The sequence below is a fragment of the Condylura cristata genome, unplaced genomic scaffold (assembly GCF_000260355.1).
Source record: "Condylura cristata isolate star-nosed mole 26May11 unplaced genomic scaffold, ConCri1.0 scaffold00028, whole genome shotgun sequence".
Classification (NCBI taxonomy): Eukaryota; Metazoa; Chordata; class Mammalia; order Eulipotyphla; family Talpidae; genus Condylura; species Condylura cristata.
In genome coordinates this window covers 17,154,010-17,179,149 of record NW_004567129.1, presented here as the reverse complement: position 1 = coordinate 17,179,149, position 25,140 = coordinate 17,154,010, and the positions used below count along the sequence as shown (strand labels likewise).

Here is a 25,140-nt window from a genome sequence, read left to right as displayed (position 1 = left end):
CTGCAATTCCTGGGATGTGTTTATGGTTCCCCTCAGGCCTTAGGTTATGACATCCCATTTCCAAAAGTGAACAGACCTGTCGGTTCGGTGTGGAGAGGGGATGTGGTATGGGCCTGCGGAGGCATAAGACCTGAGGGTCTACAACCCGGGTGAACGAATTAACATGTCTACTCTGGGAGTGGTTTTGGACCGAATGGATATCCTGACGGCGTATAACGTTTTGGGCAAACCACTAGGAGCACTTTGATCTCAGTACTGATAAAACTCCCTTAAGAACCAGCTAACGCTGGGGCGGAGCCGGCCCGGGGGGAGAGATGATCCATCGGCCCCCAGCCCGGAACCTTTCTTCTCAGCCTCTTGCAGGTTCCGGGAGCCGAGGCTCCGCGGGCCGGAAGTGTAGGCGGTTGGTGGGGTTGCCGGGGCTCAGGGACACGGCGCGGGCGGCGGTTTGCGGGCCCGGTGGACCGAGTGTAGTGGCCGGCGTGCAGCTGTCCGTTTTTGGCGCGGCACTGTTCGTCTAGACCGTGTGCGGCGGTAGCGAAACGGACCCGGCGCCGAAGGGCGCCTGCAGCTGGGCCCATGGCCTCCTCCTGCGCGAGCATCGATATCGAGGACGCCACGCAGCACCTGCGGGACATCCTCAAGCTGGACCGGCCCGCGGGGGGTGAGCTGGGACAGCCTGGGTAGGAACTCGGTGAGCGGGTAGAAGGGCGTCGCGGGGCCCCGGCCGTCCGCGGGTTCCCCTGGAACGGCTCTTCATCCGCCTGGCTGCTGAGGGCAGACGAGGGTGGGAGAGGTATATCCCTGAGCATGTTCCCAGAAGGGCGAACGCCCCCGGGTGCGAACCCTCCTTTTCCTGATCCGGACCGTTCTGCCGCGTCCTTCAGGGTCTCGGCTGAAGGTGAGGCCTTTTATTTGACTCTGCGGGGTCCCCCTGGTGTACTAGCACTAAGGACTCTAGTGTTCCTGAGACTCACCCGCTTTCCCTACCCTTTTGCCATAATTAGAAGCCTAGTCTGAGTCTAGATCTAAACCCAGTACTGAAGATCTTAGGTATCCCTCCAACCCTTCCCTCCGGAATAGAGTCTCTGGGACAACTGTTATAAAAGATGACCAGCCCCAATTCCGTATCCTCCCAGGGATTAAGGCAAATCACAAACTGCAGGACCCTGATTGGTTTAGGGTACAAACTTATGCAAATCCTACTTTACTTCTTTTCACCTTAACTTTACTTGAGCTTTCAGTAATACCTCAAATCTCTACACTTCAAGGAGCTTCAGAACACAGAGAGCTAACAAGGTTTTAATATAATGCTATTGTCCTTGAAAGAGAAGAGGATTCCAGTACTTAGGGTCATGGAGTGAGAGCTGGAAAGTGCCTGAGAGCACATTTGAGAGAAGAGACAATGGTTAGGTTTAAAAAAAGAAAAGGAAAAGACTTAATTTATTTTATTTATGTGTGCAGGAGCTTGGGTGTAGCCCAGAGATGGGGGAGGGATGAAAAGGTTTACCAGAAACACAGTGGAGACTAGAATAGGCAGATCTACTGAAATACACTGCTGAGGAGAGCAGCAGGCTAGATAGGAGAGGCCTGCGTGCCATGTGGTTCAGCTCCCTGGCCAGGGATGGAACTCTGATAGCTAATAGTGCTAAGACTTAACCTTGTGCCACCAAGGAGGCCCCAGTGGTTAGGTATTATAATACAAACAAGGTCTTGGGTACCTGAAAATGCTTTCTGTCATGAGGAAATAGCCTTTTAAAGGTACCAAAAGTTTCCTGGCAGGTTCAGGGACCTGTGGAAAGTTGTAATGGTTGAAAATCTGGTGGTGTGGGTGTGCATTGGCTAGAGTTGCATATCAGTGTTGCCTCAGACCATGTTCTTAAAGCTGTTGGGAGTCCCAAGATGGCCACTTCTGGAAGCATGCCCTGGTGATCTGTAGTCTGAAACCACTAAACCCTTTTCTCCAAGCTAAGCCTGTTGCATGTACTTACTTTTTTTTTTTTTTAATATTTATTTGCTTATGCATAGAAGAACTGGGATGTAGGGCAGAGGGGGGATGAGAGGATTCACCAGAGTCAGAATGGGGAGCAGAACAGGCAGATATACTGAAATACGCTGTCAAGGGGACCAGTGAGTGAGACAGGAGAGGTGTGCTGCTCCATATGTGTGTTAGCTCCCTGGCTGGGGATTGAACTCAGGCTGTAGTAGTGGTAGCACTGAGACCTAACTCCTCTGCCTCCAGGCAGACTCAAGTTTGTACTTTCTTCATAATGGTTTTGCTTTTGACCTCTTCAGCTATTATTGTGCAGACTAGACTCTGCAAAGGTTTGGTAGGGCCCAACAAGGCCCATCTTTTGTATTTGTTATGGCTTCCTGGTAACCTCCCTGGGAAGAACAGTAGTCAACTCACCCCTGAGAAGCTATGGTGGCTCTCATATAAGTGAAGAAGCCTTGAAGCTTTTCTTAAAACTCCTTGTATATTGGTGGACACTTGAGCCACCTGTTTGCCAAGCATCCTTTCAACAGTCAGAACCCAGACTGTGATTAGAAGCCTGCCTGTATTCTTGAATGTGGAACCCTAGACCCCTTGCCAGCTGGGAGATTTGGACTTTGTCTGAGCCTATGAAGGTCCTGGAACCTCTGTCCGTGGCAATCAGCGGAAATTCTGTCCTCACTCAACACTCAATAATTCTCACCACTTTTTCCAGCTCCTTCATTTCCATTCTTGCTCAAGTTGACTTAATCTGAGCCATTTCTGTGTGGGGCAGGCTCCTTCCTTTTACGCCTACATTATCAGTGTCCTTTCAAGCCTTAGGAAATCATTTCTTTTCCAGATCCTGCTGCTGTCCTAGGCCCTGATGTCTCTTACCTAGTTTCTCAATTATCCTGCATGCTGCTTTAGAACAATCAACCTGAGGCCTCCCTGGTGGTGCTGGGGGTTAAAGTGCAGCGCTATGAAGCTATCTGCAGCCACTGTGACACTGATTCCATCATCAGCCAGGGAGGTGTCCCACATGGCACAGCAGACCTCTCCTGTCTTGCCCGCTGCTCCCCTCAGCAGTGTATGTCGGTAAATCAAGGTGTTCTGCTTCCCACTCTTATCTTTGGTGAATCCTGTCCCCCCCTCCACCCTCCACCTCTGGCCTTGTGTGCCAGTTCTTGTATGTGTAAGTGAATAAATCTTTTAAAATATCACCAGAATACTCAACCCCTGGGTTGAGCTGACCATGACTATCTTTTCTTTTAAAACTTCTGTGAGACTCATTGCCAGAAGAATCTAAGCACCCCCACCTCATACCTGAGACCTCTGCAGCCTTGCGCCTCTTTTGTCCTTCTCATGTTCATGTGTGCTGTCTTCACTGGCTCTGATGCCGCCTCCTTTATGAAGTCTGTCTTGACCCTTCCCATGCCCTGTCTCAAGTAAATAGAGCCCACTATGCGGACTTAAGCTTTTCCCCAGGTAGAAGAGCCTTGTGCTCATCCTTGGTTTGACATACAGTGGGTCACCGTCACTGTTTATGAAACAGGAGGCAAACAAGGGGCCCTCTACCCCACAGACTTGCCTCACTCAGCTGAGCGTTCCTAGCTCTTCATGGCACTTGAATGAAGCTCTGCTAGAGGAGAGGCCAGTGGACAGGTGGGATAATCTCCTTGGGTGTCTCTTTCTGTACCCAGGCCCCAGCGCAGAGAGTCAGCGGCCATCTAACACCTACAATGGGGACCTCAATGGGCTCCTGGTCCCAGACCCTCTATGCTCAGGTGATGGTACCTCAACGAACAAGCCTGGTCTTCGGGCCATGCCACCTATTAACCTGCAGGAGAAGCAGGTCATGTGAGTGCCTGAGGGGGTAACAGTGGTGGTGATGAACTCTTTATGGTGTTGGCTAGCTGAAGACATGAGTTGGGGAGAGAATGGGGTTAGAAACCTAAGATGAGGGGCAAGGGTTTGGCCTGGATCTGAGTTTTGGGCACCTAGTTGAGCATAGAAATAGATTCCTTTCCAAAGAGGGGTGGTAAGGGGAGTTGTGAGTCTGGGGACCTCCAGGCCAAGCAAAAACTTGGCGTCAAGGGCTTAACACCTTCACCAGGGTAGTGGTATGCTCTCCCTTTCTCAATCCTCCCCATTGAGACTTTGGGTGAACAAGAGTCAAGCTTGTGCACCCCCTGCCCAGCTGCCTCTCAGGAGATGACAGTTCCACCTGCATTGGAATTTTGGCCAAGGAGGTGGAGATTGTGGCCAGCAGTGACTCTAGCATATCAAGCAAGGCACGGGGAAGCAATAAGGTAGGCACCAGGATGTTGTGGCATATCTGTGTGTGGGCTGGGGGATAAACTCAGCTTCTTTCCAGTTCCTATGGGAATCACCTTGTCCCAGTTTGAGGAAGTCAGGGTTGGCTGTCAAGTTTCTGTGGGAATCTGGGCTCAGATGTGACTTCTGCTATCCCAGGGGATGCTGCATTCTAGGAAAGCTGCCCAGCCCTCAGCTTCTACAATCTTCCTTACCTTTGGTTCTCAGGTGAAAATACAGCCTGTTGCCAAGTATGACTGGGAGCAGAAATACTACTATGGCAATCTGATTGCTGTGTCCAACTCCTTCTTGGCTTATGCTATTCGGGGTAAGGAGGAGCAATGGGAAAGAGAAGTTCTGCTAGAAACCCCAGACATGTAGATCCACTGTCAGGGAAATCAGCCTACTCAGGCCTTGGGAGTATAACATAAAACTTGTCTATGCTACCCTCACCTTTGCTGAGTGGGAAAATAGAACTTAAAACTCAGGATGGCAGTGAGGCGGGCATGGGCTTCTCTGCTACTGCCTGGGCCTGGTTCTCCCTGGTGACCTTCCACTCTCATGATTCCAGCCGCTAACAATGGCTCAGCGATGGTGCGGGTGATCAGTGTCAGCACTTCAGAGCGGACTCTGCTCAAGGGCTTCACAGGCAGCGTGGCTGATCTGGCCTTCGCACACCTCAACTCTCCACAGCTGGCCTGCCTAGATGAGGCAGGCAACCTGTTCGTGTGGCGTTTGGCTCTGGTTAATGGCAAAATTCAGTATCCTTTCTCTAGGGTTGGAGGGGGACTGAAGAGAGGTGGGCGGAGCTGGACTGCCAGACACATCTCATCATCCACCTGTCTATAGACCTTAACACAGTGCTCAGAGAAGAGATCTTGGTCCATATCCGGCAGCCAGAAGGCACTCCGCTGAACCATTTTCGCAGGATTATTTGGTGTCCCTTCATCCCTGAGGAGAGTGAGGACTGCTGTGAGGAGAGCAGCCCGACGGTGGCCCTTTTGCATGAAGATCGGGTGAGGGAGACGTGTCAGAAAAGAGCAGAGGACAGGGTAGCCATGGTGTGAGCACAGGCTAAACACAGACCCACCTGTACCCTCTAGGCTGAGGTGTGGGACCTGGACATGCTCCGCTCCAGCTACAGCACCTGGCCTGTGGATGTCAGCCAGATCAAACAGGGCTTTATTGTTGTGAAGGGCCACAGTACGGTAAGCCTGTGACTTCCCCTGGCCTCTTGCTGTGTCTCTCATCTCTTCTCCATTCCCACAGCTGCCCAAGCAGCTTGCTGGCACTCTGCCCATGGGATTCTGGACACAAAGTGACCCTTACCTGTTGCGCTCGTCCCTGTTGCGCTCGTCCCTACTGGGCTGTACCCGTGGGTCTGGTCTTCTCTCTGGCCCCTCATTCATCTGTCTTTCACACTGCCACTTTATCTGCTGTGGGTCCACCCCACTCACTAGCATTCTCATTTGGGAAGGTCTTGCTTCCACCTCTAATCAGGCGGCAAAGCAAGGCTCTTTGGGTTCTTCCCAGTGCCTAAGTGAAGGGGCCCTCTCCCCTGATGGGACTGTCCTGGCTACCGCAAGCCATGATGGCTTTGTCAAGTTCTGGCAGATCTACATTGAGGGGCAGGATGAGCCAAGGTAAGACTGGGCCTGAGGGATTAGAACCCTGCAGGTAGGGGAGCAGATCACTCATTTAGGCCCCTCATCTGCCTGGCTGCAGGTGTCTGCATGAGTGGAAGCCTCATGACGGGCGGCCTCTCTCCTGCCTCCTATTCTGTGACAACCACAAGAAACAGGACCCTGAGTGAGTGAGTGGGCAGGAAAGTAGGCGGTAGACTGAGGGCCCAGAAGGGCCAATCCAGCTGCTCAGTGCCTGGTTGCTTTGCAGGGTCCCTTTTTGGAGATTCCTCATTACTGGCGCTGACCAGAATCGGGAGCTAAAAATGTGGTGCACCGTATCCTGGACCTGCCTGCAGACCATTCGGTAGAGGGGCCGAGGGGCTCAGCAGGGCACCGGGTTGGCAGTCAGAGTACTTGCTGCCCTCTCTCATTTTTCTTCCTGGCAACTCCCAGCTTCTCCCCAGATATATTCAGCTCAGTGAGTGTGCCCCCCAGCCTCAAGGTTTGCCTGGACCTCTCAGCAGAATACCTGATTCTCAGCGATGTTCAACGGAAGGTAGCTGCATTGGGGCACGCGGAGCAAAGCTGGTGTCTTTGGGAAGGGAAGGGTTTTGTGATACACCGCCGACCTCATGTCTCTGAAATCAGCTGTGTTCGGCCTGTGCAGGTTCTCTACGTGATGGAGCTACTGCAGAATCAGGAGGAGGGCCGTGCCTGCTTCAGCTCCATCTCCGAGTTCCTGCTCACTCACCCCGTGCTGAGCTTTGGTATTCAGGTTGTAAGTCGCTGCCGGTTGCGGCACACTGAGGTGTTGCCTGCTGAGGAGGAGAATGACAGCCTAGGGGCTGGTGAGCTGCTCTGGTCTGGGGTGTGTATGGGAGTGTAGGGGAAGGCCAAGGCCAGAGAGATGGGGGCTCAGTCATCCACACTGTTCTTGCAGATGGAACCCACGGGGCCAGTACCATGGAGTCTGCAGCTGGTGTGCTCATCAAGCTCTTCTGTGTACACACCAAGTGAGTATGTCAGAGCCCTGTCCCTCCTCACTGAACTAACTCTGTTCTCCCCCCCTCCCCCCTTTTTTTCTTTAAAGATTTATTTACTTATGTATACAAGAACTGGAGTGTGGGCTGGAGGTACAGGGGCTGAGAGGATTCACCAGAGACAGAGTGAGGAACAGAACAGGCAGATTACACTGAAATACACTGCTGAGGGAGCAGTGGGCGGGTCAGGAGAGGTCTGCTGCGTCATGTGGGTCAGCTCCCTGGCTGGTGATTGAACTCAGGCCATAGTGGCCGATGATAGCTTAATAGCACTTTAATCCCTGCACATCAGAGAGGAACTCTAGCTTCTTCGAGCACTTCCATCCTTTCCTTTTTCTCCCTGCAGGGCACTGCAAGATGTGCAAATCCGCTTCCAGCCACAACTCAACCCTGATGTGGTAGCCCCACTCCCTCCCCACACTGCCCACGAGGACTTTGGTGAGTGAGGTGTGATAGGGGACCAGGTTAGGCTGACTGGGTTCTGACTTCTGACTCAAGTGGCAGCTTTCCTCACAGCCTTTGGAGAGTCTCGGCCTGAACTGGGCTCTGAGAGCCTGGGGTCGGCTTCTCACGGCTCCCAGCCTGACCTCCGCCGCATTGTGGAGCTGCCTGCACCTGCCGACTTCCTTAGCCTGAGCAGTGAGACCAAGCCCAAGTTGATGACTCCTGACGCCTTCATGACACCTAGCGCCTCATTGCAGCAGGTGCTGGGGCAGGGGCGTGGGATTCAGGGCCGGGTGACCTGAGATGCCCCCCCATCAGCCACAGCCCTCATTCTCTGCTTCTTCCCAGATCGCCGCCTCCCCTAGTGGCAGCAGCAGCAGCAGCAGCAGCAGCAGCAGCAGCAGCAGCAGCAGCAGCTCTTCTCTTACGGCGGTTTCTGCCATGAGCAATACCTCGGGTGTGGATCCTTCCTTGTCCAGGTGAGACAAGGGTCACCATCAGGGGCTGGTACCAGCTGACACCTAAGTGCTGATACCTCAGCCTTCTTACCACAGGCCATCTGAGGAGTTGTCCTTGAACCCTAAGTTGCAACTTGATGGCAGTCTGTCAATGAGCAGCAGCAGCAGCCTACAGGCAAGCCCGCGCAGCCTTCTGCCTGGCCTGCTCTCCAGCCCTGCTGAGAAATTGGCTCCCAAGGGATCTGGGCAGGTGTGTGTGAATACAGGATAACAGGTAGATGGAGCGGGAAGGTTGTCCACAGAGTCCCTCCAGGGCACACTGTTTGCCGGTGTTGCTTTGCCTCAGGTGATCCCTGTTTCCACTGAAGTCATCTCAAGCTCCTGTGTTCCCTGCAGGGCAGCTCCTCTGGCTTTCCATCCGCACTTCTGCTCTCGAACCATGGCTGTTTTCACCTGCATCCCCATCCCTCTGTTCCATCTCACTACTACAAATACCAACACTTGGTTTCTGTGCTCCCCTCACCCCTACTTCACAACAGCTAAGTCTCCATCTTTGACCCACCTTAGGTATCTGCTGCTGCCTCTGCACTGTCCCTGGAGTTGCAGGAAGTGGAGTCTCTGGGGCTTCCTCAGGCTTCTCCCAGTCGCACCCGCTCCCCTGATGTGATTTCCTCTGCTTCCACCGCCCTCTCCCAGGACATCCCTGAGATTGCTTCTGAGGCCCTGTCCCGAGGCTTTGGCTCCTCTGCTTCTGAGGGTCTTGAGCCAGACAGTATGGCCTCAGCTGCCTCAGCGCTACACCTCCTGTCCCCAAGACCCCGTCCAGGGCCTGAGCTTGGCTTGGATGGAGGCTCTGGGGACGGGGATCGGCACAGTACCCCCTCCCTCCTAGAGGCGGCCTTGACTCAGGAGGCCACAGCCCCTGACAGTCAGGTCTGGCCTACAGCACCAGACATTACCCGTGAGACCTGCAGCAGTCTGGCGGAGAGGTGAGAAGCTTGTGAGGGGGAAAAGTGTGTTGATGGTAGGGACTTCAGCTAGTCACCCAATGCTGAGCTGGCCTGTTTGCCCAGCCCCAGGAATGGCCTGCAGGAGAAGCACAAGAGCCTGGCCTTCCACCGACCACCTTACCTACTACAGCAACATGACAGCCAGGACGCCAGTGCTGAGCAGAGGTGGGTGCCTCCTACACCATGCCACTCGGGAGGGAGGGCCAGCAGGTGGATGGCACTTACCCCAGTTCCTCCCCATCCAGTGACCACGATGATGAGGTGGCCAGCCTTGCCTCTGCTGCAGGGGGCTTTGGCAGCAAAGTGCCCACTCCCCGGCTACCTGCAAAGGACTGGAAGTCCAAGGGATCCCCTCGTACCTCACCCAAGATGAAGAGGAAGGGCAAGAAGGATGATGGGTAGGAAGGAGGCCTAGGGCCAGGGGGAGGGGTAGCCCCCAGGTTGCCTGCCTGGTGTGGTCTGAGGTGCTTCTTGCCTAACGCAGGGATTCAGCTGTGGCATCCCGGCTCATGGAGCACCAGGTAAGAGCATAAATACCTTTCTACTTCTAGGATTCTGCCGTATGAGAGTGGGGAAAGATTTGGGGTCTTTCCCTGGTTTGGTGTGGGGGTGGGTGGGGCAGGCATCATTGGACGGTGCTACTCACAGATGGCAGAGCCCCCTGAGGACTGGCCAGCACTAATTTGGCAACAGCAGAGAGAGCTGGCAGAGTTGCGGCACAGCCAAGAAGAGCTGCTGCAGCGTCTGTGCACCCAGCTTGAAGGGCTGCAGAGCACCGTCACAGGCCATGTAGAACGTGCCCTAGAATCACGGCATGAGCAAGAGCGTATCCTTGGAGGTGGTGTCACAGCGTGGCATAGGGTGGGGGCAGTGGCAACTGCAGCATTCTTGGGTGGGGAAAGGGAATGGGAATGGGCTCTAGGTCAGTTCCTTAGCCATAGTGCAGAGCGGCGGCTGGAGCGGGCACTGGCTGAGGGGCAGCAGCGGGGTGGACAGCTGCAGGAGCAGCTGACACAGCAGCTGTCCCAGGCACTATCTTCAGCTGTGGCTGGGCGCTTGGAGCGTAGCATACGGGATGAAATCAAGAAGACCGTGCCTCCCTGTGAGTTTTGCATGGAGATATACGTGGGCCAGGCGGGAGTGGGTCCCTACCCGAAAAGCTCCCTCTCATGGCTCTTCCTCTCCCTCCTCATCCTGCCCCAGCTGTCTCTAGGAGTCTGGAGCCTGTGGCAGGCCAACTGAGTAGTTCAGTGGCCACCAAACTCACAGCTGTGGAGGGCAGCATGAAAGAAAATATCTCCAAGCTGCTCAAGTCCAAGGTGCTTGGGGCCTAAGATAGGGGCGGTTGCTGGGCAGGATCAGGCCAGCTTGGGCTAATGCTTTCAACTCCTCTTTGCCCAGAATCTGACAGATGCCATCGCCCGAGCAGCAGCAGACACGTTACAGGGGCCAATGCAGGCTGCCTACCGTGAAGCCTTCCAGAGTGTGGTGCTGCCAGCCTTTGAGAAGAGCTGTCAGGCCATGTTCCAGCAGATCAATGATAGCTTCCGACTGGGCACACAAGAGTGTGAGTGAAGTCTTATGTCCCAGGTTGAGCGGGACTATGCCTGTCCCCAACATCCCTCTCAGCCCCCGTGTCACCTCTCAGACTTGCAGCAGCTAGAGAGCCACATGAAGAGCCGAAAGGCACGGGAGCAGGAGGCGAGGGAGCCTGTGCTAGCCCAGCTGCGAGGCCTGGTCAGCACACTGCAGGGTGCCACGGAACAGATGGCAGCCACTGTGTCCAGCAGTGTTCGGGCTGAGGTGCAGCATCAGCTGCATGTGGCTGTGGGCAGGTGTGTGGGTCAGGCACTGGTTAGGGTGGTGGGTTTGGAAAGGGCCAGATCCAACTCCCTGTCTGCCTCATCTCTCCTCCCTTTGCAGCCTGCAGGAGTCGATTTTAGCACAGGTACAACGCATTGTTAAGGGTGAGGTGAGTGTGGCACTCAAGGAGCAGCAGGCTGCCGTCACTTCTAGCATCATGCAGGCCATGCGCTCAGCAGCTGGCACACCTGTCCCAGCCACCCACCTCGACTGCCAGGCCCAGCAAGCCCATATCCTACAGCTGCTGCAGCAGGGCCACCTCAATCAGGCCTTCCAGCAGGTATGCCAGACATTAGGTGCAGTTAGGGGCAGGTGTCTCCTGACAAGGCCCATACTCTACATTTAGGTGCCAGATAGTCTGGCCCCAGCCTGCTGTTCTTGATTCTCCTTTGCTCTAAGCCGTTTCTCTTGCCTTACCCTCTTCCTGGACCCTTCAGTCCACCTTGTTTCCTGACCATTCTCCACAAAAAACCTTTTCTGACTCATTAGAGTAACACAGCCCTACAATGCTGTCTCTGAGCCCCTGAGCACCGCTGCTCTGGAGCCCTCACTGTCTGCCTCTGTGGTTATCTCCCAGGCTCTGACAGCTGCTGACCTGAACCTGGTGCTGTATGTGTGTGAAACTGTGGACCCTGGCCAGGTTTTTGGGCAGCCACCTTGCCCACTCTCCCAGCCTGTGCTCCTTTCCCTCATCCAGCAACTAGCCTCTGACCTTGGCACTCGAACTGAACTCAAGCTCAGGTGAGTGGGTACAATTAGGGACCAGGAAACAGGCTGGGGTGAAGGTGGGAGAGCATTTCAAAACAGATACTCCTACCTGACACCTCCCTCCCATTTTCTTCACCAGTCCCTTCTGCCCTCCCACCAGTCCCTTCTCCCATCTCAGGAGACCGCCCTCTGGACCTCAATTGCCACCAGGGGGCGCTCCCATCTGTTGTCACCTGTCTGTAACCCTTCCCTTTCCTCCACCTCCAGCTATTTGGAAGAAGCAGTGATGCACCTGGACCACAGTGACCCCATTACTCGGGACCACATGGGCTCCGTCATGGCCCAAGTACGCCAGAAACTCTTTCAGTTCATGCAGGCTGAACCACACAACTCCCTTGGCAAAGCAGCCCGGCGTCTTAGCCTCATGCTACATGGCCTTGCAACACCCAGCCTCCCTTAGCTAGCCTGCCTTACCTAGGAGTGAGGTGGCAATGGAGGCCAGCAGACAGGCCTAGGCTGTGGGTCATGCCTGTCCCTTCACCTGCTCAGGCTCACACCTGTGGCGTGCTGGGGGCGGGGCGCAAGGTTGTGGTAGCCAGCTGGTTTAGGTTGGGCTCAGGGTGGGTATTGTGCCTTCTTGGGTTCTGTTACGCCTGGATCATGACCCCTCCCCCACAATCCCCCGATCGTGAAGCCACTGAGTTGAATTTTCCATGTTCCTTTTTACCTCTGATTTGGATCTTTTTGTTTATGAAAAACATTGAGAAATTCAATTAAATGCTTTTGGAATAAAATGGAGTATATGTGTGCTTTTGGTGTGGTAACTGCCCTCTGTTCTTTGCCCCCTCTGTTCTCTGTGAAATTCTGTCTAGGCTAACCCATCCCACGGGCCTGGACTCCCACCCTCGTTTGCACAACTGCCTTCCCAGATAGCCCCATCTTCGTTTTGGGGCTAAGACCCTGTGTTCAGCTCAGCACCAACCTTTGCGCAGGACTTCACTTCCCTTTGGGGTCCCTTCGCTACCTACTTACTTCCCTTTCGAGTCCCTTTCTACTCCCGTGCCTTTGCCAAACTGAGTAAGGGGGTGGAGCTACTAGCTGGCTTTGGGGCCACGCCCCTCCCTCCCATCCAATCACAGCCCCTCCTTTTGGGGGCTGGGCTGAAGGGCTGCGCTCTAGCCGTTAGCTGTGGCACAAGCCTCGCAGCCGGGAATGATGCGCTGCTGCTGCTGCTGCTGCTGCTACTGTAGTCGCCACCGCTGGCGAGCACTCCGCGCGCTGGGGCTGTTGCTGCTGCTGCTGCCATTTGGTGAGTCCAGGGCTGTTGAACCCAGCCAAAATGGCACAGCCTCTGATCCTGCTGAGCATGGGGTGTGTGTGGGGATACAGCTTTACTGCATGCTAGCAGCCTGTGTGGACAGGAGGTGCAAGTGTTCCAGGAAGAGAATAAAGTGCCAGGATGAAAAGTGAGGGACATGAGCTGAGCCCTGGTTGTGGGAGAAAGATGCTAAAGTTCTGCAGTTCCCACTCTAGTACAGGAAGGACAAAGTTCTGGTGGAACTCTGGGGGCTGCTGTGGAATCCCAGAGATTTTCTGTTAGGTTCCATCATGAATCCGACTCCTATTCTGCGCTACCTATCTGAAAATACTTGTCTTTGGAAGGTGCTAGGGCTAAGCAAAGCTTATCTAAGCTACAAAGAGAGACTGGGTAGAGAAGAGAAGATCCCAAATCCTGGCCCCCTTCATCTTCACCGAATTCCGACTCCTTTTCCACCCTCCGCCATCCTCATCCACATCAGAGGCAGAGCAGGTCCCGGGGATAGTATTTCCATCCCTGTAGTATTTATCTGGGGACCCCCATAAAAGCAAAGCGACAGCAGGTGATCCCTAGATATGCCCTTTAGTTCCCTGGGGGGGGCCCTTTCAGCTGAGTCACGTCCCAGAGCACACCTGGGTAAACAAGCCCCAGGGGTTTGGGGGATGGAAGCTCATCCTGTCAACTCTTCTCCACCCCCACTACCAGTCCTTGTATCTCCCCTGGCAGCAGCCACAACGGGCCCAGGCCGCTGTGACAACATATACCAGGGCTTTGCTGCGTGTCTCATCCGCTTGGGAGACGACATGGGCCACGGCGGAGAGTTGGAAACTGTCTGCAGGTACCCACGGCTGCGGGCAGGTGTGAGGGCAGCCTGACCTCCTGCCACCCTGGAGGACTGAACCTCTTCCTTTCTATTCCAAAGCCTCTCTGCCCACTTAATTTCCCTAAACTCATGCCTTTCACAGGTCTTGGAATGACTTTCATGCCTGTGCTTCACGAGTCCTGTTGGGCTGTCCAGAGGAGGCAGCCACCGTGTGGGAGTCACTACAGCAAGAAGCTCGCCGGGCCCCGCACCCTGATAATTTGCATGCTCTGTGTGGAGCTCCTGTGCATGTTCGTGAGCGTGGTGCAAGCCCCGAGACCAACCAGGAGACTCTTCGGGCAACAGCACCAGCAACTACCCCAGTCCCCGCACCCATGCTGCTGGCAGCCGCTCTGGCGCTTGCCTGCCTCCTGGGGCCTCTGGCCTAGCCACCCCAGAGGGTCAGGAAGCAGCTCCCCTGCCTGCAGCTTGCTCTCGCTCTGGTGGCTGCCTTCTAGGCTCAGCTTTCATTAAAGGTATTTATATTTGTACAAAGCTCCTTCCTTTCTTCCGGCTGCAGGGGTTAGCAGGGTCTGAGGTTTCCAGAGCTGTTTCCCTGGACAGGATGGGCAGAATCCCAAGGCCCTCACCTGGGACTCAGTTTTTCTTCTTACAAACACTCATTCTCCAGGGGCTACACAGAGCTTTCCATTGCGTCCAGGTTCTAGTAGCTCTGGTGGGACCTGAGAGCTGCTGGAATGCATAGGCTTTCTTTGTCCTGGGCTGAAACTCCTAGTCCTGCTTGGCCCTCTAATCCTGGTCCCCAGGGGCTTTGTGAGGTAATGGACACCCTCTCCTCCCCCATCTTACTTCCTTCGCCTGCTGAATTACTACCTAAGCCTTCAAGACACAGCTCAGGGCCCTCCCTAGTGGTGCAAAAGGTTAAAGTGCAGCACTATGAAGTTATAGCAGCCACTGCAGCAGTTCTATACCCAGTCGGGAAGCTGACCCACATGGTGCTGCAGACCTTGCCTGTCTCTCCCACTGCTCCCCTCAGCAGTGTATTTCAGTTAATCTGCCTGTTCTGCTCAAGGTTCCAAAAGGAACAAAAGGTCCCTTTGTTCTCCAAACTTTGCTTTAAAAAAAAAAAAAAGAATGATTTATTTATGACTGCAAGAACTGGAGTACAGGCCAGAGGTGTGGAGGGTGAGAGGATTCCCCTGAGACAGAGTGGGGAACAGAACAATTTGATTGACTAAAACACACTGCTGAGGGGAGCAGTGAGCAGGACAGGAGAGATCTGCTGAACCATGTGGGTCACTGCCCTGGCTGAGGATCGAGCTGCAGATAGCTTCATGGTGCTGCAACTTAAGCCCTTGAGCCACTAGGGAGGCCCCCAAAAGTTTGCTTTTTAAGAAGAGATGTGAAGGCAAAATAATCCAAGAAGGTTCTCTGGAAGCATATGATGGGTGTGTGACATGTGAGGCAACTCATTCTGGTGGAGAGAGAAAGAGCAAGAATATGCATGGGCACAGTCCTGAGGGAAGGAGGAAACTACAGAGAGAGTGAGCTTCTTGATCCTTCCACCACCACACCACCAGGACCCCATAACCCACGACTTGTGTGGGCACTGCCATGGCTTCCTTGTGACTTCTGCTTTCACTCCCTCTATTTTATTCTCCATTTTCTGAATTGCAAAACTGTTCTAATTGTCAACAAGGCTCTACACAAGCCCACAATTTATACAGTTCATGCCTGCAACACAGAGGAGTGATTTAGCTACCCCGCCCTCGAGTCCAGTAAAGCTTCAGCGAGGAGCAGTCCAGCACTCATATAAAGGGTGACAGGATGCAAGACTTACAAGTGCTGGAGAGGGGGTGGACTGACTTGGAGAGAGGCCCAGATGAACCAGCCAGGAGGCAGTGAAAGGTGGGCGAGTCCAGAGTTACACAGGCCAGCTTTACACTAAAGTAAAGATGGGTGAATGAAGTCTGATAGGACGCTCATTTAAACTTCAGGTGGCAGGTGCCTCCAGAGGCCTCTGCATACGTGTTGGCACCCTATTTCATCCATGCTTTCCCAAACCCTCCCATTCTGGCTAGCTCAGATGCCACAGATAACCCCCTCACTGCCCTGACTCTGTCTTTGTTCCTGTACTTCACTCTCCTGCGATTCTATCCTTGCTTTTCTATCCCCACCAGTCATTACCCATCTTTTCACATCACCTGAAAAAGAACTTAGGGAACCCCTGTAGCCCAGATCTGTTTTTTATTTTGACCACCAGAATTATTCAGAAGAAAAAGCAAGCCTGGTTTTCCTCTGAGTCTTTGTGACATCTATTCTCTGTGCTCGGAATACCTTTCCCTATTTCTTTCTTGTGAACTCCTACTTCTCCTTCACTATCACCTCCTACAGGAAATATTCCCTAACTCTGACTCCAAGCTGAATCAGAAGACTCCTACGGGACCACACAACATCTAGGCTCTTTTCTTTCTCAGTACTAACAGCACCTGCTGGTTACTGTCTGAGTTTAGATCAGAATTCCCCACCATAAACTATCCAAGGATGTTATTTGTGTGTCTGGTACCCATCATAGGGCTGGGAAGAGAGAGCACTTGTAAGAGTGTGTGGAATGAAAGAATCAATCTTAAGTCCAGCATAGGAAGTCTTAACAGTTAGCAAGAGCTTGGACTCACGATCATCTCACTGTGGAGAAGGGGTCATCTTGGGGTGGTCCCCTCAAATGTGGTACACTAGTGGGAGGGCTAGTGCTGGGACTGTAGACCCTCAAAGTCTTCCTAGAGTCACTTTGCCTGGGCAGCCAGGAGTACCCTGCTTCCAGAATCAAGGGCCTAGTGACTCTGACCAGCTATCAGAGGGATTACTATTCTTCTGTGACCTACTTTCCCCTGATTTTGCTCTGTAAGTCCCTGGAATTGAGTGACTTGGGAGGTGGGTATGGGGACAGATTCTCTCTTTGACCAAGGGTTTAAAAGCTTAATGTTTTTTATCCCCAATCTGGAGGAAAGGGGTGGGATGACAGCCAAGTTGACAGGGCTCTGGACACGCTGCCTAGGCCAGAGCCTTGTGGTAATGGTGTTTCTCACATTTGCAGCTCTATGGATATGCAATAGCTTATTGTTCTGGGAGCCTGGGGGTTGGTGGTTCTGAACCCAGTTCCTTCTGTGTGGACCTTTTTTTTCTACTTTGGGCCTCATGTTCTTCACCAGATTTCAGATCAGCATCTGCTCATAGCGATAAATATTTGTTGAATTAGGCCCTCCCTGGTGGCGCAATGGGTTAAGGCACAGCACTATGAAGCACTGCATCACGAATTCAATCCCCAGCCAGGGAGCTGACCCACATGGCCTGGCAGACCTCTCCTGTTCTGCCTGCTGCTCCCCTCAGCAGTGTATCTTAGTGGATCTGCCTGTTCTGCTTCCCACTCTGTCTCTGGTGACATCTCTTATCCCCTACACCTCTGGCCTATACCCCAGTTCTATATATATAAATAAAGAAATCTTTTAAAAAAATTGTTGAATTAATTTGCTGTATGTCAGTGTGGATTTGTAAGTCTCATTAACTGGAATCTGCATTACTTTTAAGCCTGACAATTCTGTGGGGCCAGGATAATGATCTACATTACACATGAGAAAAATGAAGCTGAAGGGAGGTGTTTCACAGCGAAGGTCACACAGCTGTGGAAATGTCAGAACTGAGATGATCAGTTGTTTTTGGCAGCAGAATCCATGCCCTTAATCATCATATTATACTTTTGGAGCAATTTTAACAGTTTAACGCTATTAAAGAAAACAGGCAAAATATTGTATTGGTGTCCATTTAGTTACAAGTTACAAAGTGTAACACAAACATAACCAGTCAATTAAAGACAGTCTCACATATACAAAGTGCTCAGTAAAAATTTACTAAAAAAAAATTAAGAGATGGAAATGAGGAAGGTGCGTGAGGTTACAATCCTATTATCTGCAGCATCTATCCCCTCTAAAATCTGGGTTTACTGTAAAGTGTGAGACGATTCTGATGCTATGGGCCAGACTATGTTTAACCAATTCTCTGTCGATGGTAACTTTAAAAAAAATCTACTTGATCTGTAGTCTCTGGATATACTTAAAGTCAACAGCAACAAAAAAGCAAACCTCTGCTACTTCGAAGTTGGTCCGAGACTGATTTCACCAGTCCTCAAGTTAACCATTTGTAACTCTGCTGTGAGGCCAAATCCAACACATCTGAATGCCTGAATTACTTGAATTGCATTTACAAAGTCAGGTGTTAGTACAATTTAAATCAGTTCTTTGCGTAATTCCAGAGGCGCTCCCAGGACCCTCCGTTGAAACGCAAATACAGCCCCAGACTCTCACGAATGATCGCTCTCTTCCCTAAACAGAAACTTGAAACTTTCTCCCCACTTCCCGCGGGTCCTCCTTTTGCTAACACCGGTCACTGCCCAACCTTGGAGCTACAGGCAGACCCACCCCTGCGGCGAGCCGGGGCCCGCCCCGAAGGCGTTGATTGGCAGCTACTCTCGGAGCGCCGCCAATCCTGTAGCCCGGCGCTTCCGAGAGCCCGCCCACGCCCCGCCTCTTGGGCGGCCCTGGTTTGTTTTGGCGTCCAGCGCGCGCTGTGATGACGCCAAGACGCTAACGCCTGAGGATGGCGGCGGCGGCGGTGGCGGCCGTGGCCGCGGCCCGGAGAGGGTCTGCACAGCCGCGGAGATGCCGAAGAGCCCGCCGCCCGCGCGAGGTGAGGCGGCTCGGCACAGGGCGACTGCCCGATGGGCGGGAGGGGCTGACGAGCTGAGGCCACGGTCGCTTCTCGGCGCACCGGGCCTGTCCCTGCCCAGCTCGAAGCTCTCGGCCCGTGCCCGGTGCGCCGGGGCCTAAGGGGCAGGGGAGCAGGCCGGGCGACGACTGCCCGGGATCCCCTGTACCGGAGGTTGAACTGGCCCCGAAACGTGCTGCTTCCCTGGGTCGTTCATCTCTGGGCCGCATGGGCCTGCTAGACGTGGTCAGCTACCCAGCTTGCTGTTCCAGCCGACATCTGCCAGGGTCGATTAACCTGGTTGTCCTCACTTCTGTGTGGCCCTCCACTGAGACTGGCTGTCAGGGACTGGCGAGCAGTGGTTACTTCCTTGTCCAATCTGGGGGAAAACCAGGCTAGGGTACAATCGGCTCACACGCTATCTATATGGAGTCAGCCCTCAGCTTGTCAGGGGGAGCTGATCGTCCACGGTCAACCCACTTCATGAAGTCGCAGAAATGATAATTCCCACCTGGAAAGCTGAACAAATCACTCATTACCTAAAAACTGGCTCCTCGGTGCTTTCAGGTTAAAGGGCAAGGTTTTCTGAGCAAGGTGTTTAGGGATCTTCCTAATCTCATAGAGGCCTAACTCTGAAATCAACACCTGCGTTCTGTCTTTTCTTTATAGCTGTTGTTAGGGCTAAAGAACCTCCTTTTACCTCTTGTGGTTTAATAGCCATGTGCTGTAAATATGAAATGTTCTCGTTTTATAATACTCTTCCTTCCCTTACTTCCACCAATTGGGAAATTTACACATACCCTTTAAAATCCAATTCATATTTCATATTTAATTTCCTTGGAAAAAGCTCTGACTTTACATGTCGTGATAGATATTTTGATGTTTAGCCATGATGGTGCTGTTGAGTAGATCATACTGGGTTACAGGGTGGGTGTGGAGATTGTGAACTTGTGTCTGCATCTGAGTGCCTGGCTCTGTGCCTGACATGAAGTGAGTAGACCAAGATGGGTTTAGGAATGGCTACAGTTTCAGCTGTATTACTGAGCTGCCTCCAGGGGCATCATCTGAGATGAGTGCATCAAACATCCTGTGTATACACATGCACCCTATATACACGTGTTAGGTGGCTTCCAAAATCTCCTTTCTATAGTTTCTCAGTGTCACTCACTGATATTTGTATTCAGAAGATCAGGCATCTGTATTTTGAAGAAAACTTTCCAAGTAACTTTATTGTGCTTCCTGGTTGAAGATTTTTGTCATTGCCCGAGGAATCTGTTGTGTGTTTTTTGTTCAGTGGGAAGCTGTTCCAGTCTTTGTACATATTTTGAGAGGCAATAATGTTTAGTAGAAGCATGGACTGTGGAGTCAGAAAGTCTTAGTTCAGTTCTTGTCTTTTTATGAGGGTTTGAGGCTCTTCCAAAGTAGGAATAATCATGCCTGTTTTATGTGTAAAGAGGAGTGAGATAAATACATTTATGGTGCTTAGCACTGTTGAAACCACTGTTACTGCTAGTGACTTCTTCCTAGAGTATATCCCTTGTAAAAAGGAGATCTCATCTTAGTCTATTTGCTACTTAGACTGAGCCTCGTATAGAAGTAGCTTAGTGTTCTGTGATTTCTTCAAGGTCATTTCTGGTCATCAGGGGAAGCACTGACAAAACTGTTTCTACTCAGGGCAGTTGCATTTGGCCATTCCTCTAGAAGAGATTTGGAATGCTGACTCCCAAGAGAGTGGGTTTGCTGAATAAGCACATTGTCTGGGTCTAATTGCAGTTTTTCTGCTTGTTAAGTTGTATAAATTAGATAACAGAACTGCAGCTTTCAGGAAACCTGTTTGCCTCTGACACTGAGCTAGCATTGGGTCTCACCTGGGATGGAATACCACTGTGGATCTTAATGTTGATGGAATCTGAAATCAATGCTGGTGTTCTCTATTAGCCACCAGTTTGTAGTTAAGTGTGTGAGATTTTGCTTGGCCTTCTGTTTTACTTTGTAGGTGTGAGCAAGTTATATGGGCAACTTAGATCCTCTTCAGAGTGTGTCCCAACTGAATGGCACAAGTGGGCTCTAAGTGTGCCAAGATATGAACCGTCAAATGTCAAGATCCCTGAGAGCAGCTGTTTCTATTGACCCCAGGGTGCATGAAGAAAAATTGAAGTACAGCCTTGGAAGAAGGGAAACAATTCTGCTTGTTGAAAGCTGGAGAGCAGCTTATTTATTTGAACTCCCTTTCCTTCCAAGAATCTTACTCAGTATTAAACAGATTTGTGTTGGCTAGGTCATCACTGAGCTAATTCTTGGTACAGCCCTCTGTTGCTATGGTGTCTGATGTGATGCTAAAGTAGAAAAATGTGGTGTTTTCATTTTCTGAGGGAAAATTATCTCAGTGGGACCCTTTTAGGCTGCCAGCCTTGAAGTGGAATCTCAGGGCATCATAAGAGTTATGGATCAAGGGACTCTTGATATGGAACCATCTGGATTGTAAGTTCTTTGAGAGCAGAGGCTATGGCTGCCTTCTTTTTATCTGTAACAACCCTGGCAGAGTTCCTGGCTCACAACAGGAGCTCAGTAAATATTTGTGAGTTGAACTTTGGGATTTTGGAAGGAGATCCCTGGGTTTATTGCCAGAGTTTGTATTCCTGATGGTGGGATGGACAGTGGGGAGGAGTATTAGGTGGGGTTGGGGCACAATAAAATAAAGACATAGCCAACCTTGGAACCCTTTTCCCCTCTCTCAGCTCTAGGACAGGAGTGTCTACCCATGTAGAGCAGTGGGGCCTAGCTGCAATCCTTGAGAAGTGGGGCCCTATTTTCTAAAAGGAAGTCACAGTAATTTTTATTACAATAATATTAAATGTCAAAGCATTATAGGCATGAATCATGCACAATATCTTTAGGCAGACTCTGTAATAATTTTGTATATATTCCTCTAGCTTTTTTCCCCTTGTGCTGGTATACATTGCTATAACACATATTTCTTTTATCTTAAAAATTATAGTCCCTCCCTGGTGGCACAGTGGGTTAAAGCTCAGCAGTGCAAGCTAGCCGCAGCTGCTTCAGTGCGAGTTTGATCCCCTGCCCCAGAGGTGATCCACATGGCACGGCAGACCTCTCCTATCTCATCCGCTGCTCCCCTCAGCAGTGTACTTCATCAGTCTGCCTGGTCTGCTGCCCACTCTGTCTGTGGTGAATCCTCTCACCACTTTTGCACCTCTGGCCTATACCCCAGTTCTGTATGCATAAATAAATTTTAAAAAATATTTAAAAAATTACATATAGTGAAGATTTTTTTTTTAGTACCCTCTTTTCTTTTTTAAAAGATTTATTTATTTATGCATACAGAACTGGGGTACAGGCCAGAGGTTCAGGGACATTGAGAGGGTTCACCCAAGACAGTGGGAAGCAGAACAGGAGGACTGACAAAATACACTGCTGAGGGGAGCAGCTGGCATGTCAGGAGAGGCCTGCCATGCCATGTGGTCACCTCCAGGACTGGGGATCGGACTCATGCTGAAGTGGCTTTAGCTTCTTAGTGCTGTGCTTTAACCCGCTGTGCCACCAGGGAGGGCTCCAGTACCTTCTTTTCTTTTAAAGATTTAGTTCAGTCCCGGCCTTGGAGGTGATCCACATAGCATGGCAGGCCTCTCCTGACCCACCCGCTGCTCCCCTCAGCAGTGTACTTCATCAGTCAGCCTGTTCTGCTCCCCACTCTGACTCCGGTGAATCCTCTCATCCCCTGCGCCTCTGGCCTGTATCCCAGTACTGTATGCATAAATAAATAAATCTTTTTTTTTTTTTTAAAGAAATGCTATTTGACAGGTATTTATTTCTATGGCTACTAAAAGTTTATTGCTTACTTAACTGAGATAGGCTTGTAAAATGTGGGAGACTACAGAGATCTCTGCAGGAGGAAGATTGTTGAGATGTATGGTGGAGATCAACCTTAGAGGAGAAGGCAGGTACTTGTGGATCCCTGCCTGGATCAGATCCACAGACCCCACTTCTTTAGTCAAGACATTATTTCAGGATCCATCTTTGCCCCTGGCTTCCCCTCAGATGGGGTCAAGTCTGACAGTTTGTGGACAGACATGCTTTGGAGTTCAGATAACAATCTGTGAGACCCAAAATGACCCGAGGGCTCCAGCTTCCTTTGTTGTTGGCAATATTTGCACAGGCTCAGGCCCCCAAAGAGCATGAGTCTGGCTTAATCACCTGTCTGGCTTCTCCCTGCCACTTGAAATTTTCTTGCCTTGCAGCAAGTAGAAATCTGAGAGCCAGACCCCCTTTCATTTATTATTAACAAACATTGAATGCCTGCTCTGAGCTCAGCACTTTGTTGGATGCCAGAGAGTTCTAGAAATCTGAGAAGTGGCCCTTTTCCTCAAGGGACTGACAACTTGAGTGATCAAAATTAATCTAAAAAAAATTTAATGTGGAGCACAGTCTAAGCAGCATGACCCAAACTACTTGAAATGCAGGTTTAGAAATACATGCCTTTCAGAAAAGGTCCTTAGTAGGTTCGTTGATTCCTCAGCTGAGTGGTATGAGGAAGGATGGAGATGTTGACCTAGTGAGACAGCAGTGCTGGGCTTCATGCCCTTCTGGAGTCTTTCCCACGTGGTAGAAGTTCTGCACAAAGAGCCAGGACCTATTCTTTGCCCCCACTGTCTGAGTGATTTGCACTAGTTTCTTCCCTTCTTGGTCTGTCATTTCTGTAGTTTTAGTTAGGATAGTAATGCCCCCTGCTCACATCCACTCTAACATACCTGGCTGCCTTGAGGAGTGCTGGAGTTGAGGCTCTGGAGGTGGATTTGAGCGAGGTCAGTATTTTCTGCAAGATGTGTTGGGATTGGGGCTCTGTGCAAGGGAACAGTGATTTGTGACAGCTGTAGAGCATGGCCCTCCTGGGAAGTCTCTTTGTGAGGTTTTCCTTATGCAGCCTTACCCACCAGCACCCTCACCCAGTCCCCATGCTGGGGTCACAGGAGAACTGGGGGCAAGAAACCACTCTGCCCTTTTTTCCAGAAGTTTTGTAAGCCCCCTGTCTCCTATCCCTAGGTCTGCCTTTTCACCTGACCAATGTGGATAATGAATTTAACAGCTGTGATTGCCGCCTGAAAGCTAGTAGCCATCCCCACCCCCCCACTGCCCCGCTGGCCCGCTCTCCTCCCCTCTCCTCTTGGTTTACAGGTGGGGCACTTGCAGCACTTGTCTTTGAAGAGTTTATAATCGGAACAACTGGGCAAGAAACTATATCCCAAGAAGGAAATGAGAAGGTCAGAGAGGGCTGTTTCTTGGCTCTTACTGCTGACTTGAGATCCCTGTGCAGACTTTATTTATAGTTGAAAAGTCAGGTTTTTTCCTTTTATAAATCTTGGTTTTTCTCATCAGGACCAGACTAGGGATGCACATTTAAACAAAGACTCATTTTTGTGGATCTAGGGTTCCACCGCGAACCAGGAAGAAGTGACACCTGAGCCGGTGCTAGGTCACCACTCAAGTCTGTCTTCTCTCTACATGGCGGCAGGTGCGGCCCACCACGTGGTCTTGAGGACCGGGGTCCTGTGTTCTACTTCAAGAATCCTTTTTCTGATCTGCAGCCCTTTCTTTTGTCTATTCTGAAGGAAGAGATGAGTGCACAGAACCAAAGTTCATAGCTCTAATCATCTTTGGCCTCTGTGAAAAGGAATCTTGTTTCTTGTTATATATATGTATATGTATTTTTCTATGTCGTCATTTGTTTTTGTACTTATGATTTCTCCTCTCAGGTGTCCTCCCCACAGAAATCCAACCACCGAGTCACCTCTGACCCATCACCATAGGCTCTTCCCTCCTGCTCTACCCCTACCTCTTCCCCCTCCCTTGCTGAATGTATCAGATTGATCTCTTACCTGCTGGTTTTGTTCTTGTTTTGATTTTTTCTGATTCCTTGCTTGAGGAACTTTGTTTCTAAATGCCTTTTTTTTTTTTTTTTTTAACACTATTTCCCTAGCTGCTGTGATGCAGTTGGGTGAGGAATGCAGCAAATCTGAAGAGCCTTATATTGATGGTGGAATCTGCTTCTCATGAGGAAAGATAAACTTCATTCTGCTGAGTGTCATATTGACATACTGATTAATACCTGAGTCTTTAACCTATGGTGTCCAAATTCCTCCTTTCTATCTGATGTGTTGGTAATCAAGGTCTTAAGTATGTTTTGCTTATAAGCTTCTTTCTTGAAAAAAAAAAAAAGGCCATATTGATTATACTCAGGCCTTCAACTCACTGGGATCTAATAGGCTGTGTGATTCTCTGTAACTCCCTAATCTGCCTAGGTCTCCCTCTGCTGCCTTTGATGGACTCATTTGCTGACTTCAGAAAGGGGTGGGTAGGGTGTAGGTCTTGCCTCTTGGCCCCAAGTACCACTATGGGGCAGCCATGGAATCTGTGACCCTGACTAGCAATTTTCAGACATTAAATTCTATATCCAGTGAGACTAGTGACCTGCCGCAAATATCACATGGACATTCCACACGTACTGTGACACATCCCAAACTGAATTCTTCATGCTGCTTCCTAAACTGTTCTGTTGTGCTCCTGATCCTTCTGCTCAGGAAGCTAGGCAAGGGACTGGAGGCCTCCCTCACTCCTCCTTGTCACCTCTTGTATCTAGCCTCCATCTTGTCCTCCTGCTGATAATCTTTCCATCCTACACTCCTGGGTGGGCCGCCACCCTCCTTACTGATCCTGTTAGTCCCCTTTGATGCTTCTCTATTTCAGCCTCACTTTTCTTTCTAAACAGGTCAATGACCTCACTTTTTTTTTT

At 51.1% G+C, this 25,140-nt stretch overlaps 3 protein-coding genes across 8 annotated transcripts in view; all 3 read left to right on the top strand.

Moving 5' to 3' along the window:
• The first annotated feature begins 342 nt into the window (after nt 1-342).
• EDC4 (enhancer of mRNA decapping 4) lies at nt 343-12,230 on the top strand. Of its 5 annotated transcripts, none has more exons than XM_004690460.2 (29): nt 343-664; nt 3,676-3,832; nt 4,173-4,284; nt 4,517-4,616; nt 4,860-5,049; nt 5,157-5,304; nt 5,392-5,496; nt 5,822-5,931; nt 6,014-6,097; nt 6,182-6,277; nt 6,367-6,469; nt 6,581-6,761; nt 6,854-6,926; nt 7,300-7,391; nt 7,470-7,657; nt 7,746-7,876; nt 7,952-8,105; nt 8,423-8,844; nt 8,929-9,030; nt 9,111-9,263; nt 9,350-9,386; nt 9,514-9,691; nt 9,812-9,967; nt 10,069-10,184; nt 10,267-10,432; nt 10,514-10,700; nt 10,789-11,008; nt 11,306-11,469; nt 11,704-12,230. In XM_004690460.2, exons 1-29 carry the CDS (start codon nt 580-582, stop codon nt 11,894-11,896), a joined length of 4,203 nt encoding a protein of 1,400 aa, XP_004690517.1. In that variant the 5' UTR covers nt 343-579; the 3' UTR covers nt 11,897-12,230. The 5 variants fall into 5 exon arrangements, with proteins under 5 accessions (XP_004690517.1, XP_012586179.1, XP_012586178.1 ...); XM_012730725.1 differs by having other exon boundaries at nt 423-664; nt 7,458-7,657; nt 11,704-12,229; XM_012730724.1 differs by having other exon boundaries at nt 423-664; nt 5,789-5,931; nt 11,704-12,229.
• Nucleotides 12,231-12,648: 418 nt separating this feature from the next.
• Nucleotides 12,649-14,094, top strand: NRN1L (neuritin 1-like). Its single transcript, XM_012730589.1, has 3 exons — nt 12,649-12,745; nt 13,481-13,592; nt 13,720-14,094. The coding sequence occupies exons 1-3, from the start codon at nt 12,649-12,651 to the stop codon at nt 14,003-14,005; spliced, it is 495 nt and encodes a 164-aa protein (XP_012586043.1). The 3' UTR covers nt 14,006-14,094.
• A 4,156-nt stretch (nt 14,095-18,250) lies between these two features.
• The window catches only part of PSKH1 (protein serine kinase H1), a 24,800-nt gene continuing 17,910 nt past the window's right edge, over nt 18,251-25,140 (top strand). For both annotated transcript variants that reach the window (XM_004690459.2, XM_012730750.1), the window contains exon 1: nt 18,251-18,317. The gene's annotated coding sequence lies outside the window, so the exon portion shown is untranslated. The remainder of the gene's footprint in view (nt 18,318-25,140) is intronic.